This window comes from Apiospora hydei, assembly GCF_038363865.1.
Source record: "Apiospora hydei strain CBS 114990 chromosome Unknown utg000002l_segment0_segment0, whole genome shotgun sequence".
Lineage (NCBI taxonomy): Eukaryota > Fungi > Ascomycota > Sordariomycetes > Amphisphaeriales > Apiosporaceae > Apiospora > Apiospora hydei.
Genome location: NW_027117361.1, coordinates 4499965 through 4516742, shown reverse-complemented (window position 1 = coordinate 4516742; position 16778 = coordinate 4499965). Strand labels below are relative to the sequence as shown.

Sequence of the window (16778 nt, the reverse complement as noted above, 5' to 3'; positions counted from 1 at the left end):
CCCCTCAGTAGCCTCCTCTCGTCGAACCCCATCTGATAACGGGGACTCGTTCTAGCGAGTGGCTGGCACCCCTGTTGCGAGAGCCGCAAGGTCGGCAGCTGCGATCAGACAGGCGTGGGGCTATGCGAGGTCGTTGAAGTTAAGGTTGATCATGTCCGTTTTCGGCCATTTCTCCGTTCTCCAGAGGCTTCTATACTCGTCTCCTACCCAACGGGGCCGATGGCATTCTCGGCTATACCTCGCACCCTCCATTGGCTTCACATACCCATTGTTGACTTAGACCGGAGCCTTGGCCAATGGGAGGCTTTGGCGCCGACATTTCCCGAAATAGACCGTCTCTAGTAGAGAAGACGGATGGTGTCCTGTAGTTTTCCACTTTGCTTGCAATGGCGAGGCATGCAAACGCCAGCAAGTGTCCCTAGGGTCAAACGATAGTCGTAACTCATGATCAGATACCCTTTGCCAGACTCCACAGACGCCAGTGAGGAAGATACCCAAAAGAAGACAGCAAGTGGTTCAGTCCAACGTTGGAGATCCAGTGAGTGACTGGTCGTATGAGCATTTTGGAGACGTATTGGCCTTCGATAATATTGTCAGCGTGCCTGCTGCCAGCAACATCGTCGGGAAGGTATCCGATGGTGTGTGATTGCCATCGGCACGAAGGTGCCGCTTTGGTGATCTGAGATCTCGAGAAGATCAAGAAGAGCGAGCGACAGGAACGTTGCCTCATACTGAAGAGCCGGAGCCAGTATTTGCAGCGGCCCCTGCTATCCGGCGTCCGGGTTAGATCCATGGTTGAGGGATATATCTACAACAGTAACAGCAACAGCAAGCCGTCGCGAGGTGACCCAGTGTGGTTCACGCGAATCCCCTCTAGTGAAGAAGGGTTAGCCGCAGCGATCGAACGTTTTCGAAGTATGCCAAGGGGAAACCGTCGTCAAAACTTACCTTTCCTCGGCGAGATCATTGCTCTCTTCAGACGCTGCAGGCAGGCCGCAAGCCCAGATGCAGTTCCAAATGGGCAAATGACATGGATCAGTCAAAGATATTTGGAAAACCTCCATGTCTCACATGGTGCGGACCCAGACTAGGGTTAGGGATCGGCGCGAAGGAGGATGTTGTACGTTGTAGCACGCCTGCAGAGGTTACGCGATAATGCGCTCCAGGGCTCCAAAGGGCTCCAGCGACGTCACGACGCCTCGGGACGCAGAGGCCCGCGAAACTCCGAGGCGACGACAGATGCAACCTCACTCCCACTTTTCGGTCCTCTTGTGATATCTGATAGATGTCGTTTTGGAGAAGATGGCAAATTGGGCTCGACTTGCCATTTCGCAAGTTGTGTGGCCGTCTGCGGTTCATGTACGTCGGTGGAAACGGTTACATAAAATTGCAAATCGAAAGCAGCAGCAGCAGCAGCGGCAGCAGCATTTGTCGAGCGATGCTCCAGACGGGCCCCAGGGTCTGAGGGTATCGATCGCTTGGCTGGCCAGGCTCATTCGTGCTTTTGGCGCATCTGGCGCGTATGCATTGTTTTTGACTCGAGGGCAGGATGAGACGAAGCTATCCATCCTATCTTCTCCAGTGCGCTGCAGTCTGCATCCTGCATTATGGGCGCCGCCACGCCGCCAAGCCGCCTGCGATGGGGGGAAGGGAATCGAGGGAAGGCCGAGACGAGGGTTTGCCCATCATCGGCAAAAATATTGTGGCCGTCCACGAGTCAATCCTCTACGCATCTTGGACGCGTGCTCCATCTGGCTGCAGGATGCATGCCGGGAAGTCAGATAGCCGTCTGACACCCGCCACGATGCGTTAGCAATTGGTACTGTATTTTGTCAATTTTGTCATGAAAGAGAGAAATTGGGGGTCTAGGGTTGCAAAGGGGCATGCAGTGCAACATTTGCCTGGTCGGATACGCAACCGTCGAGATATAATATGGAGCGGGTAATCTACTGGTGCTGCATGTCGTCGTAGGCATCGGGTAGCAGTAGGTTGCTTCAGAGACCCAGAGAGACATTGCAGAGTGACTCCCAGGGCCCCCAAGACCCCCAAAGACCCCTACCACGGTGGTTATTTAGAGCAGAGACTACGACCAGCGAGTTCCACGCGGCCCGCAGCGCCCCTCCTTGCGCTCCCATGAGCTTAATTACTACTACCGCAGATCGGCCCAACGACGATCACACCACCCGCGCAGGGGTCGCGGCAACGACGGCGTTTTGCCATTGGACACGCTTGGATGGCTTGCCATTTTTGGAAGCACTGCTGCAATTGGACACGACCCCATTGGCTGCGCTTGCTGGCGGGCGAAGGCTGCGAAAGCCTCCGAAAGGGCCGACCCTGTGAGCCTCCAGAGCCTGAGCCTGCTGTAGTATCGCAATTGGGGGGCGCGATCGGCAGTTTCAGCCTCGGAAGCCCTGACCGGATCTTCTACTGGTTGAAACGAAAGAAGCCTCGAGCTGCCGAGCGCAACAGCAGCAATTCGAGGCTGTCAGCCCAACTTTCTCGACAATTTGGCAGCGCTGGCTTGACTGCGCCGACTTGCCTGTCCGGGTCTACCTGGCGACGTCCGCGTTGTGTGGGCATGCACGCATATTTCGTCAGTAGCTGCCGCATCCTGGTATACAGGCATCCTGGCATCCTGGCCAGCTGCAACTGCGAGCAAAAATACTACACACACATTCACGCACGCGCGCACACACATACACACAGTCGACTATCCACCTGTGGGACTCATGAACGGGTAAACCAACATGGGGCAACGCTTGTCGAGGTAAGACGCTGCTACAACTCAACTCCACCACGATACATTTCCCAAATAGCCTCCACGTCCTGCAAGGTGAGACGGTGGAAGAGCCGCTTGATGCACGCAGCCTCCCACATTTCCCAAGAGATGCCACACCAGATGCCACCAGGATGAGGGGGAGTCCATCTCCGACGATGGAGCTGATCTGCCTGGACCGAGTTGAGCAGAGCCGGCCAAGAGCATTGCCACCGAACCCGGGGCTCGGCAGGATGTCTATAAAACATCCATTATCCATATTTTGATTCCTAGACAATGCCATCAATGCTCATTCTTCTTGGCAGGTTAGCTTCATCACACTTGGCTCTACTTGGCGTTTACTTGGCCGTCGATCTCTTGCTGGGCAACTGACACCAATCACACCTCCCCTTATGACAACGCTGAGCGTTACTTCTCTACAGCAGGCTGAGGACTGCCCCCTTGTTTGAAACAAGTACCACTGGAGAAGTTCTGATCATACACCTAATCACTCTTGCCGTTGATCGAGCCGCAGAGTCGCCGGAAATCTAGTCCCTAGCCAGCACCATGGGTTTCTCACCAATTCAGGGAGTGAAGACTTTCTTCCACAACCTCAAGAATGCCCCTGACAACCAATACACCACCGAGGCCGCTGCCCCCTTAAGCCTGCCTCACCCTGGCTTGACGCGATGGGATACCACATCCTCCTTCATCAAGAAGGAGATGACAGTGGAGTTGACCGCGGTCGAAAGCCAGCCTCAGGGGGTGCGCCCAAGAAGAAGACCAATGTTCTTGATGCCATCGTCCGGGCTGCCGGATCCCGCTGGGCTCTCGGCATCACTTTCCTCCTGCTGATCGCCTGGGGCGTTTGGGGAATTGTGGGCGGGCCTACCGACACCTGGCAGGTCATTCTCCAGGATGTCTCTTCCATCCAGGCCTACTTCTCGGCCACCCTCCTGCTTCGTCAGCAACAGGGCTCATGCAAGGATATCCTGGGTCGTATTTGCTCTCTGATCTCCCGCGGCCAGTCCAACGAGCGCATGCTTTCTTCCTTGCCCTCGGCTGACCGCGAGCGGCTCCGAACCAAGAAGCAAGTCCGCATGCGCAATGAGATTTTCGATTCCATGCAGACCAAGGAGGATATCCTGGACCGCGTGGCCAACGCAGTCTCCGCCGCCGTCGGGTCTCTGTACTTCCTCGCCATCTACTGGGCTGGCATCATCACCTGGGTGGTCTGGGGTGTCCCTCTGCAGTTTTCCAACACCTGGCAGCTGTACGTCAACACTGCCACGGCCCTGCAGATCACCGTCACGACCATGTTCCTGCAGAACATCCGCAAGCAGCACGACAAGCACCTGGAAAAGTGCATCGAGAACATCGACACCCTCGATACGGAGATTGAGATGGAGCTGCGCCTCCTGACCGGCGACACCACGCCTAACCCCGTCGTCGCCAGCACGCCCCCGACCCTGAACCGCATGCAGAAGGGCATCGACATCTACGCCTTCATCGTGGGCGGCTCCATTGGCCTCACCATCTCCGCCGCTGTCTTCACCCTCTGGGCCGCCATCGGCCATCAGCTCGAGTTCGATGACAACTGGTGGCTCATCATCGGCACCTACACTGGTCTCATCGGCTTCATCGACAGCTTCATCATGAAGAATGTCGACTACCGTGAGACGGAGCTGGCCAAGCAACACTTCCAGCGTCTCATGGAGCAGGACTACCAGCTCTTCAAGCTGCTCGACGCCGAGATGCCGCCCGCCGAGGGCGCCGACGAGAACGTCAAGCTCTCGCTGGGTCTGCGACTGAGCAACGCCGTGGGAGACTTCTGCGCCTCCACCGGCGCCAGCTACGCCGCGGTCGGAACCGTCGTTGCTCTGCTGATTGTCGCCTCGGCCATGCAGTGGACCGAGACGGGCCAGCTGCTGTGCAACACACCTACCATGATCGTCGAGGGCTTCCTCTTGATTATGCTGTTGCAGGCCCACAACTTCGCCGACGGCCGCCGCCGAGTCGTGCACGACGATATTCTGCGCCGCCGCATCGCTATGCAAGGCTACCTCACCTCTTCGGGCGAGACCCCGTCAGTGACTGCGCCGGAGCCGGTCTACGTCGTCTCCACGGATGAGGAGAAGAGGGCAAGCGCGCAGGCCGCATCGGGATACAATGTTTGAGACAGGAATTTCAACATTTTCAAAAATTAACGGGATGGGATGGATGATAATGAGGGAAAAAAGGGAACGGGGGTGGCGCTTGACTGGTTCACGTCCTCAAAAAACAAACGTCTGGCATCCTAGATGGAGGAAAGGCTACCGTTGCTCATGATTATGATGGATCATAACTACCGCAAGCATGCTTGGCTTTAGAAAGCTTTCAACACTGCATAGCGTGGTAGTTCGTGGAGTACGGGGTGGCATCATTTGCGTATTAATTATTCGTATTGTCTATACGTACTTGGCCGATTGGTTGTTCGTTTTGGACAGGTGTTGGAGGAGGGGATTTTTATGAAGTACGAGTTCAATAAACGATAAAAAGCTCTACAACTCATCTCCATCTGTGTTCCTTGTGCTTGAACTGGCTACGGTTTCTGAATGCAAGAATCCGCATGGTCGGTATCGAAGTTACAATGTTGCCAATTATTTGTTGGCCGAATTAGATGCTGTCCCCCTGCCCCCTGTAGCGCTGATTGCACTAGAGTATTCACTACTGTATGCGCGTTGTAAACCCTCTGGGCCGTTGTATGCCCTAGGCGCAACATCTGGCTATGAAAAATATCCAAGTCTGCACTGTACAGCCTGGCGATCACTCTTGACGGTAATGTGCGAAACATTTTGACTTGGCAGCCTCAAGCCAAGTAACAATTGGCAATGTTGACTTAGAAAGATGCCCAATCGGCGCCCGAAGAGAGAAAAAAAATTGTTACCCTTGATGGTCCATTCGGAATTCGGCATCTCGAAACAAATCGGTGCAAGTGCCGTACGATGTGGTCCCCGGGAGGTTTCTTTTAAAGATGACAGCGTTGCAATCCAGGGTCGCCCCCTTTTTCGACCCTAAAACAAGATCATCGTGCAGATCCTGTGTCAAAAAGCTTAGCACCCTTTTTTGATATAATAGACCAACTCGTCGTTTCACATGCAACCTGCACAGCCTTTTGTGTTACCTAGAGTATTATCAATGCTTTCCGTGAAACTGAGTTTTGTTTTATTTTCGACTTAGACAGAAGCAGCCCTCTATTGCTGCAACTGCATCGGGCGATGAGGTTATCGTCAAACAAGATGCCGATGAATTGGGCTGCGACCCGAATCCATTTCGATAGGGACAGCAATGGAAATAACAATACTGACAGAGACTTGTTTCATTGTTCATGGTTGGCCTCGTGTGCTTTGAGGATGAACACAAAGAACAGGAAATATCTTCCGCATGCGGCTGAAATTGAAAAGGCAAAGGTCAGAAAATGGCTTTGTCAAAATCGACATGGCTCACTCTAGCCAGTTCCTTGATGCAATTTCTTTTTTGATCATAACTTGTTTTGTTGTGAGAATGCAAATCCTGCATGCCGTCATGACAGACAGGCGGAAACGAAAGTGCGGCGCAATCAACCACACCTAATAAGCCATGGCTGTTGATTTCTACGCAGTCCCACGCCCGGACGCACAGCTGGAAGCGCTGAAGGCGTACTTCCCGAAGTTCCCGCCCGTCGACCGCCGCTTCAAGTATGTCGACTTCCTGGGCTCGGGCGCGTACGGCGCCTGCGTGCGGCTGCGGGAGCTTTCGATGAACGAGAAGACGAGTCGGGATATCGTGATCAAGCAGGCCGGCACCGAGGAACACAGGAGGGAGCTGCGGTGGGAGATTGATAGGTTGAAGGTGAGTAGGGGAAATAACAAAAGGCAAAAACAGAAAAACGTCGGAGAGAGAATCATGCCAGCAATCGCAACGTTGTTGGCCAACAAATATTATCTGGAGATGGTGTTAGGGAAGGGGAAGAGACGCCTGCGGATGGTTGGGCAAATTTCGTGTTATAATTTTGAACTTTTGGACTTGGGAGCAGCGAGCTAACTACGGCAAACCCCAACATCTCGCAGCGCATCGCGGGTAGCCTTCACATTGTGCAACTGCTAGACATCCAGAGCAGCCCCTTTTTCGACTTCGACGTGGAGAAGGCAGCATTAATACAAGAAAACCCGGATGTGGCGCGGGATCTTAAGGCCGATTACGAGAAGGCGGGCTACCTACTAGGTCCCATGCTGGTCATCGAGCTGCTCGAGAACGGGTCGGTGAAAGACTTCATCAACAAGGCTCAGGCTCACAAGGTGACTCGCTTGCCGAACCGGCTGATCTGGAGGTTCTTCCTTTGCCGTACGTTCTCTCTGCCCCCCTTTTCTGTCTCTGTCTCTGTCTGTCTCTCTCTCTCTCTCATCTTGTGGGGGAGTATTAGACATGCAACCTGAGAGACAACCTTGAACTAACGAATGTAATGCTGATTCGGTTACAGTTGTCAGAGCATGCATTGCCTTGGCATATCCACGGCGCGCGGGGAACGGACAATTTTTCGAGGTGATCCCACCCGGCGATCAAGCACCATCCGACTTCACGCAGACAGACTGGCAAACGGGCAATGGTGAGTAATAGCAAGATGGGCATTCCGGCGTTGTTGCGTTCGGCTATCCATATATTGCTGCTATGACAATCTTGGTTTATACCCAAATCTGCGGTGCTGACACATGACTCATCAGTGATGATGGGGGGAATCTACACCGACCAATTTGAGCACCAAATCAGCCCTATCTTGAAGCTGATAAACTTTGGTGTGTGGGAGGACGCAGTAAAATTCGATCTGTAAGTCGCCTTTTCCTCTTGTTGGGGCTTGCTCCTGCTTGTCCGATTCGGATTCACTGGTAATTGGCTAATCCCGACTATTCCAGACTATACAATGATCCGAATGAGAAAGGAGTTGCACATAATATCTTCGGAGCAGCATCGGTAGGCCCAAGTTGATTACTTCCCCTTCCTTTTCTTGGCCAGACAACACGAAACACGCCAAAAGGATCCCAGACTATCGCATACTTGTAAACAAAAGAAACTTTCAAAGAGAGATTTGGAAAAAAAAGAAGAAAAAAAAGGAAAGATCGAAACACGAATACAGGCTGACAGTGACTGTCACAGGTCATATTTAACACCATAGCCCTCGACCCCTTCCTCTTCAGCCCCTGGGACACCCCGGGACAGTACCAGATCCAGCGCTCCGGCCAGACGCGAGAGATCGCGACACTCGCGGTCGGGATTACGCGGAACCTCGACAATGCCAAGTACGCGCACCTGGACCGCGAGCTCGTGTCCCTGCTGGCCCAGTGCCTGGCGTCCGGCCCGGCGGACCGGCCGCCGCTGCGCGACCTGTTCGACCGGCTGATGAAGGGCGTGGAGCGGCCGCCGGAGGAGTACGGTGTCGGGGTGTCGGGCGGCAACCGGCCAGAGACGGGCCCTGGGGTGTCGGGCGGCAACCCGCAAGAGACGGATCTTGGCGTGTCGGGCGGCAATCCGCTGGAGACGGGTCTTGGCGTGTTGGAGTTGTTGCAGAAGATTCTTTATGAGGCGCCGCCGCCGTGATACAAATCCAACAACAAATTTTGTTGGGACAAAAGAGCGAGGGGAGGGGGATAAGTGCTGATAACGGGGAAAGAGGCTTGACATTGACCTGGAGGCCAATCACGACCTGTCGGATCAGTGACCTTGAGTGACAGGAAGTTTGTTCAAGTGTGTATACCAATATGTAACTTACCTATAGATGTGGCTCGTATAAAATAGTACCTTAGCTTTTCGTTGCATGATATAACGACTTCTGTCAACTAGGGGGAAAGGGGTTAGCCTCAAGAGCCCCCGAACACCATCTCCGATGGGCCAGTGTCCCATGCCAGATTCGTACGAACATTGTGTTCTTGTTGTTCTCGGCAGTCTTAAGGTTTCAACCTAGGAATAGTGAGCGGCATTAACAGGCGACTAGCTGTCATGAATGGCACCACTCCTTCGTTCAGTCAAAGGATTTAAAAACGTTCTTCAGTTTTCTAATAACAATGCACATTCATACAAATCGTACAATAAAACACTTAACTATATTTAACACAGCTAGTCCATTAAATGGAGTCACTAATAATAGCAAAGCGTACTAGTATAGGACATTCGAAAGTGCAATATAGATATATAAACGAGAAAGAAGAAGGTGAAAGAGAGATAGCATGCCTCGAGCGTGTAGCTATGGGAATTCACACTACTGCAAGCAACTGATCTAGAACTGACTTCAAGATGAATATTCTTACCAAACGCTTACTCCTACTTTGATAGGAATAGCAAATGCCAGGAGCACAAGTCATCAAACATTATTTCTGGCTGCTCCTGATTTTTCAAACCTCTAGTAACAAACATCTACATCTTGAGTCGTGACCGTCATCGTTTCCCAGCCGTAGACCTGGTTTGATCTTTGGAGTCGCCCGTCTGTAACACTTTACATGACATTTCCGTAGTTCTATATAATCAGATGGACTCATAGGCAGTATGCGCAGAATCCTTAAGACCTGCCTCTATGCGACTTGAAGTATAAAAGCCGGGCCTTACCCTCAGGTCTAGACAGCCAATCTATCTCTCAGATCAGATCCAGTTTCTACTTATATCCTATCCTTTCGTTGGAGCAGACCCAATACCCCGACCAACACCACGGCGGAGAAAAGGAAACACACCAACAGAGACGGCCTCACGCAGCAGGACATCAATATGGCCGGAACCAAGGGCTCCAAGCGGGTTTGGAAGTGTTGCAAGTGCAGCCGTCATAGTATAGATATCGGTACCGAGGTGTGCACGAACGAACACATTCACCCGGATGGCCCTTATATCACAACCCCGCATTGGAGATGCAAGACCTGTCCGATAGCTATGGCGAATTTTTCTGACGATTCAAAGACCACGACATTAGGGAAACGAAGGCGAGACACGCAAGCTTAGGAGTACTGCCTATATTAGGGGTTAGAATCGAGAAGGGACGGGACAGGGACGCTGTTATATTGCAGAGAATAGGAACATACGTAATGACAGCCTAGATAGTCGTCAGTGGGATAGAATATTCAAATGTGTGGCTTCTCTTGCTTCACGTTTCTTGAGTGTTGGGCGGACTAGGTGCAGAAGAACGCACCGGCATGCCCCTGAATGACTTGGACCTAGTAGACGTAAACACATCAAATCAAACACCTGCTCTGCCCAGTTGCGACAACCTTTTGCCCTGTATCTCTTAAGGAAACTGCAAGTGGCTGTATCAACTGAGCCGAAGTTTGCTATAGAGCATTTGTCACGGCACATTGAGTGAGTCATCAAGCAGTTTTGATACCCATCTCGCTCGACATTGATTCCCCTCCTTAACAGCAGCCCCTTTATCGGAGGGATCGGGTTTAAGGAGGTTAGGTAGTGTGAGAACCCCACCTTGGAATAGAATAGCCAGCCACACAGCACAAGTACGCCCGTGGCTTGGCATCAATTCATTATCGGGGTCAACCATGACATGAACCGATCACAGGTTGAATCTGGCAGGCGCGAATGGGCTAGAATCATCCTGGAACTTCCTCGTGCATGCCCGCCTGCAGGCGCCTCCCAATCCTCTCCAATTCAGCAGGCAGCTCCCAATATTCAGATCAGATCCCGCCTCACCAACTTGCCTGGACTCACCGACCAAACAAACAGCCAGCCTCCTTTCGCCTCTCTCCGCCTCCGCCTCTCCGCCACTTGCACACCCACCACGTGCATCCATATATTCTCCTCTCTCCGGTGGGTGGACAAACCAGCTCAACGGCGGTTCGTCTCTTTTCTATCATTCTATCGCCCAGGTAACTGGTGTCTAGGCCAGTTTAGTGAGTGACTGAAGTGGGCGCTTTTAGCCGCGGGTCATCCTATTTGGCTTACGGTGGAGACAGCACGGCAAATGTTGGAAAAGGACGGCAGGTGGGGTAAAAGTATTCACGATGGCCACCGCAGAAATCGCAGCGTCAACACCCGTGGCCCCGTCCAATGCCACGGTCCCATGTCGGGCCTCCCCTAGAAAGCAGCAGGCCGGGGGACGGAAGACCCCTCTTTCTCGTCACCACAGTGGAGGGGAAAGCATTGCAAAAGAGAGTATTATTGCTAGGCCAATGAGTCGTGTTCGGATAGACAGACCTAGGTAAAGAAAGGTAGGTCAATAGGTATCAGTAGTTGGACCCTTCTTCTACTACCCGACTACAAGTACATATTCTCTCTCTCTCTTACTTGACTGCTCCCTCCCCCATCTTATTACGCACCTTGAATCCTACCTAATCATTACGTACCTACATATTCGGGATTACCAGTAGTAGCCTGAATCCAACACTGCCACCCACCTTCCTTCATATCAACCAGCCACTTAGACCACCGCTTGCAAACATGACTCTGCCCACCGGTGTCTACCGCGCCGACCAGGTCGGCTCCCTCCTGCGGCCCAAGGAGGTACTGGCCCTGCGCCAAAAAAGTCAAGGAGGGCGGCGCCTCCGCCGCCGAGCTGCGGGAACTTGAGGACAAGCACATCGCCTCGGTGGTGAAGAAGCAGATCGACGCCGGCCTGCGCGCCGTGACCGACGGCGAGTTCCGCCGCGAGTGGTTCCACGTCGACTACCTGGTGAACCTCGGCGGCGTCGAGGAGCGCGGCGCCATGCAGTCGACCAACCAGTCCAAGGGCGGCGTCATGCCGCCCCGCCTCGTCGTCACCGAGAAGGTGACGCACCCGCAGCCCATCCAGGTCGCCGACTTCCAGTACCTCGAGTCGCAGATCGCCGCCGCCGGCGCCGCCAATGGCCAGGTCACCACCAAGGTCTGCATACCGTCGCCGACGATGCTGCACTTCCCGCGGCGGCCGCGACACCATTGACGAGGCAGCCTACCCGACGCTGGAGCCCTTCTTCGCCGACATTGCGCGCGTCTACCAGGAGGAGCTCGCGGACCTGTACGCCGCCGGCTGCCGCTTCGTCCAGCTCGACGACACCAACCTCGCCTACCTGTGCGACCAGGGCATGCGGGCCGAGGCCGAGAAGCGCCACGGCGACGCCAACCAGCTGGCCAAGCAGTACGCCTCCCTCATCAACGCGGCCATCAGCCAGCGGCCCAAGGACATGGCCATCGGCATCCACCTGTGCCGCGGAAACCACCGGTCGCAGTGGTTCGCCCAGGGCGGCTACGAGCCCGTCGCCGAGGTGCTCTTCAAGGACCTCGACGTCGACGTCTACTTCCTCGAGTACGACGACGCGCGCTCCGGCGACTTCAGCCCGCTGCGCCACCTGCCCGCCCACAAGATCGTCGTCCTCGGCGTCATGTCCTCCAAGGTGCCCCAGCTCGACGACAAGGAGGAGATCGTCAAGCGCCTCAACGAGGCCGCCGCCTTCTGCCCCAACGGCCTGAAGCAGCTCTGCCTCAGCCACCAGTGCGGCTTCTCCTCCACCATGGAGGGCAACGACCTCAGCGACGAGGAGCAGTGGGCCAAGATCCGCCTCAACGTCGAGATCGCCAAGCAGGTCTGGGGCGATGACCTCTCCGTCTAAGCCTGTTACTTGTTGTCCAGCAAACTAGCAAAGAGGAGGAATCAACTGTACATAGGGGAGAGAAAAGAAAGGACTGGTGTTTTATTGGTTTGTGTTTGTGATCTTACAAGCTGCTTCAACAGTGGCGTATCTCTAGCATTGCGGCGGGGTTTTCTATGGCATCGGCACGGCATGATATGGGATGACGGGTTTTTCACGAACAACACTATGGTATTTAACTACTGGGAACGAATAGGCGGGAAGGTGAAGCTGTGACTGGCAGCGGATTGTCAAACACCTTCACACATGCTGCCAATGGGTACATTCTGTACATAGGTGCGCATCATTAGAACATAGCTAAGTACATACGGGACCTCAAGATCTCAATGACTAGCAGTTTCAAACAAATACTGGAAATCTTACGGTGCAATTACGAGCGTGTGCAATCACTTGTGTACGGAACGAAATGTCATCAGAAAACAACCAAATTCAATTAGCTTTTTTTGTTTATCCCCAAACCTCCTCGTCCCTTCCCTAGGAACCAAGGCCTCATTATACAGTAGAGTAAGGCGATTTTGTTCGCAAACCCCATGCTCACGCCCTTCTGAACACCGTTCCCGAGGACGTGGCCCTTCGTTTCGACTGCCTCGTTAAAGAGGAACAGACTTGGCAAAATTCGTTTTCGTCAAAAGTTATAGAGCGGCCATGACCATGATACCGCATGATAGATATTCAATGAAGTATCCGAGCCACAAGCTCAAGATGCCCCAGTCAACTGCAGAGAATGAGAAGAAATAAGAATCAGCGACCAACTCAAAATCGAGTTCACATGACCACGACTCCTCCCTCTTCAGCAATCAATCATATAAAGAGCGTGGCAGATGCGACGGCATCCTGCCCAAACACTAGCTCTTGGGGGTATCTGTAGAAGCGTAGATGTAGTGTACAGAGACACCCGTATAAACCAAACGCTCCCTGATATAGCGTCCATTCGTCGATAGATATCGTTTTTTTACAACCGTGAGAAAAATTAAGGCTCAGCTGAGCTGCGGCGGTTAGAGCAGCATCATGCTAAGCAGGGGCGACTTCCTGTGGGATAGCCGGGATCGGATGAATGCCAGGTTGACAGCTTTACGGCTTTGGTGCCTCACCTTGCCCATTCTGTTGTTGCTGGGCAAGTGCTTGGTACCAAAGGGCAAGATAAGCTTGGTAACCACCATCTTTTAATGAATTAGTCAAGTTCCAAGGTGCAATATAAGAAGTAGGAGACTTACAGGCAGCATATGGGTCGGCACCATTGGCAGCAGCAGGAGGCTGACCAGCAGAAGCACCACCAGATGGGCCAGGAGCGCTGTTGGATCCCGACTGGGAGTAGTTAGGGTTATCATAATCGCGACGAGGACCACGGCCTCCACCGCGACCACCGCCACCACTGTTCTTCTGTCGCTGTCATCAGAGGTTAGAAGGGAGTCCGATGCTTAATGGATGGGGGATATGTTACTCACCACTGCTTCCACCTTGTCTTCGATAGCCAACTTGGCTCTGCTGATAGCATCGCGGGATCCCACGAGACCAATCTCACGCTCGACCTCGCCAGGACCAGAGGACTGGGAGACGTTTATCTTACAGCCCGTCTGGGACTGCATCTCACGGATAGTCTCACCACCCTTGCCAATGATCATACCCACAGCTTCGGAGGGGACGTAAATTGAGTCATTGATCTTATCACCGCCGCCGCCGCCACCCATGCCGCCGCCCATACCACCGCCCATGGAGGGGGGACCACTATCGCGACCGTGATCATTACGAGGGGGTCGGTCCTGCTTGCCGCCTCCATTGACATTCCTGCTGTCACTGTCGACAATCTCCATGATGTGCTCCTTAGCTTGAGCAGCAGCTTCACGAGAACCAATCAGGTTGACAGGTCGCAGGCCGTTGACACTCTTGTTCTCACCCACAATGTTAATGTGGCACCCACTTCGTTCTTGCAGGTCTCTAATAGTTTCGCCACCACGACCAATGATCAGGCCAACAGTACGGTCAGGCACCATGATTTGCATGCAGTCCTCACCCTCACGCAGCGTACCAGGCACGGGGGCGTGGGCAGCGGCAGCACCACCGCCACGGCCCTTGTCGAGTCCAGCTCGAGCAATGGCACCCATACCCGAGTCTTCAATGATTCTATCAATGGCCGCCTTGGCTTCGGCACGCCTGGGTTGAGGACCGCTGATTCTGCACTGGCGATAAGGGCCTTGGTTATCAGGGCCAGTAATGAATTGTACGCGGCATCCAGTCTCGGACTCGACACGTCGCAGGTTCTCGCCTTGTCTGCCAATGATGAGGCCAACTAAACTAGACTCAATCTGAATAGTTTCGGTGTCATCATCACCACCACCCCGGTCACGGCTATTGTTGCCACGGGGCGAGAAGTGGCCTCTAGGACCAGGAGACATGGAGCGATCGCGACCATATTCACGAGAGGCGCCACGGTGTTCATCACGACGTTCATCTCTGTACGGGTTGAGGTTGTCACGATAGGCATCACGACGTGCAGGCGGCGAGCGAGAGCGCGATCTATAATGTGCACGAGGGTCATGCGACTGATATGAGGCGGAAGGAGCCCGCGAGTGGTCATACGAGATGCCCTTCTCTGTCGCAAAAGCTTTGGCCTGGGCGATAGCATCCGCAATACTGACAGTCCCCGAATTGACGGGTTTGATAGCACTCAAGTCAAAGCTTCCACTGGCCGAGGGTTGGGGGAGAGGGTATGCTCCTCCGGCATAAGGAGGGGCCTGAACACCAGGCGGCATCGAAGGGGGTAGGCATTGGGTGTCGGCGCCTGTTGGTACGGGGCGTTCGGATGGGGCATTTGGACCGGGTTCGGATTCGGTGTTGTCGCAGGGCGTTGCTGGGCTGTACAGGGCGAGGAACATGGTCAGTCATTGATTGGGCTTACATTACTTGGGAGATAGGGAGATAGGGGGATTGCGAACCTAGAGCAGCCAGAATCGACTCGATGTTCTTGGATGGATCGGCCATTATTGCAGTATTTTCGAGCAAGAGAGCAGTTGCGCAGAGATGATCGAGGGAACAAAGTGCCGAGATTGACAATGGGGTGTCAAGTGCGTCAAGTACGTCAAGCAGCAGACAAAGAGACAGCAGACCAAGTTCAAACTCTGGTTTCCTTTCAACAGTGGAGAGTATGCAAGTCGCAGCGCGGCAGCTTAAGACAGATGCGGGTGGTGCAGAACAAAGGCTTTTTGCAAGTTGCACAGGAGCAGGCAGTCAAGGACAGCAGTCAACCGGTCAACTTATGCGACAGAATTGGTGGGTGGAGGATGAGTAAACCGAGATGAGTGTGAAGGGTTGCTTTGCGAGTGTATGGAATCAGAAATTAGATTGACTGGCTTTTCTCTCTTGTGTTGTTCGATTGTTTGATCAAGGATGAATCAGCGATCAAGAAATCAGAGGCGGGCGTGTCTGTCAGTCCTGTCTGTCTGAGTCTGTCTTTCCCTCTTTCCCGCTCGTGTCTGTATAATGCCAGACAAGAAGGCAGCGGCGATGTTTGGTTTTTACGGGATGCACAAACGCGTCAGAGATTATGGCAGAGTTTGAATGGATGGGTGGGAAGGGAAAGTGGCTGGGCTGGGAGGATGGACGGAAGGTGAACGATTTGATGGATGCCAAAAAATGGGTTTTTTTCGTTTTCAGGATGGGATGGTCAACCGGCCAAAATCCCCAACTTCCTGTTATCTGTTCAAGGCAGGTGCGCAATCTCCCCGGCTGCGATTACGTCCTTGTGTCTTGCCGTGGTCTGTCAAAACCACTAGAGGAACTCACAGAGTCGGCAGATGGTGTCACTGGTGATGTCGCGTCGCTGAGCTGGCAAAAGAAAGCAATTACTTGGTTGCGACAGATGGCAGAAATACCATCGGTTCTGGTCGAGTCCCTCGAGAATGCGATTCATCTGAGATCACTCCACTTTTAAGCTTAAGCTGTCTCCCTAGGGCGGTCGCGACCGGGACCTGCGACAATTTTGCTGCCAGCTGAGAGCAGCTGGCCAAAACTTTGATGTATCCAGTAAATTCACTGCGAACATAGTGGATGCTTCCCTCCTACCTGAACACCCCCCTTTTCTTAACCAACGTTGAGCCTGTAGGGTTTTGCATTGTACATGTAGTTTTTCTGAGAACGCAACTGTTGGATATCAAGTGTGCATTTGAGAGGCCTGGTTACCTCACAGCGCTGTCAGTACCTGCATTTCGGAGGTCATTATCTCACCCTACCTGAGGCAGGTCCAAGATCGTGATATCTTGCCCCTTGGCTATTATTTTATCCTATATCAAGTATCCCTATGCTACATTGATCACGATGATGTGAACTCGCACCGAACACATATCAAACCATTTGGGCAAGGTCCAAGGCTGGTACGTTTACACCAGCAAGATATCGCAGTC

The 16778-nt window shown here is 53.3% G+C and overlaps 4 protein-coding genes across 4 annotated transcripts; 3 read left to right on the top strand and 1 right to left on the bottom strand.

Annotated features, from left to right (window-relative positions):
- Positions 1-3444: 3444 nt before the first annotated feature.
- On the top strand, positions 3445-4932 carry PG997_001402 (Low-affinity Fe(II) transporter of the plasma membrane; the record flags this gene model as incomplete). Its single annotated transcript, XM_066805717.1, has 1 exon — positions 3445-4932. One exon carries the CDS (start codon positions 3445-3447, stop codon positions 4930-4932), a length of 1488 nt encoding a protein of 495 aa, XP_066675490.1.
- A 1441-nt stretch (positions 4933-6373) lies between these two features.
- PG997_001401 (uncharacterized protein) lies at positions 6374-8365 on the top strand (the record flags this gene model as incomplete). Its single annotated transcript, XM_066805716.1, has 6 exons — positions 6374-6625; positions 6844-7117; positions 7254-7379; positions 7495-7597; positions 7684-7741; positions 7925-8365. The coding sequence occupies 6 exons, from the start codon at positions 6374-6376 to the stop codon at positions 8363-8365; spliced, it is 1254 nt and encodes a 417-aa protein (XP_066675489.1).
- A 2829-nt stretch (positions 8366-11194) lies between these two features.
- Positions 11195-12342, top strand: PG997_001400 (uncharacterized protein; the record flags this gene model as incomplete). Its single annotated transcript, XM_066805715.1, has 3 exons — positions 11195-11210; positions 11281-11618; positions 11680-12342. The coding sequence occupies 3 exons, from the start codon at positions 11195-11197 to the stop codon at positions 12340-12342; spliced, it is 1017 nt and encodes a 338-aa protein (XP_066675488.1).
- A 1110-nt stretch (positions 12343-13452) lies between these two features.
- PG997_001399 (eukaryotic type KH-domain (KH-domain type I)) lies at positions 13453-15360 on the bottom strand (the record flags this gene model as incomplete). Its single annotated transcript, XM_066805714.1, has 3 exons — positions 13453-13767; positions 13827-15160; positions 15315-15360. 3 exons carry the CDS (start codon positions 15358-15360, stop codon positions 13453-13455), a joined length of 1695 nt encoding a protein of 564 aa, XP_066675487.1.
- Between the last annotated feature and the right edge of the window lie 1418 nt (positions 15361-16778).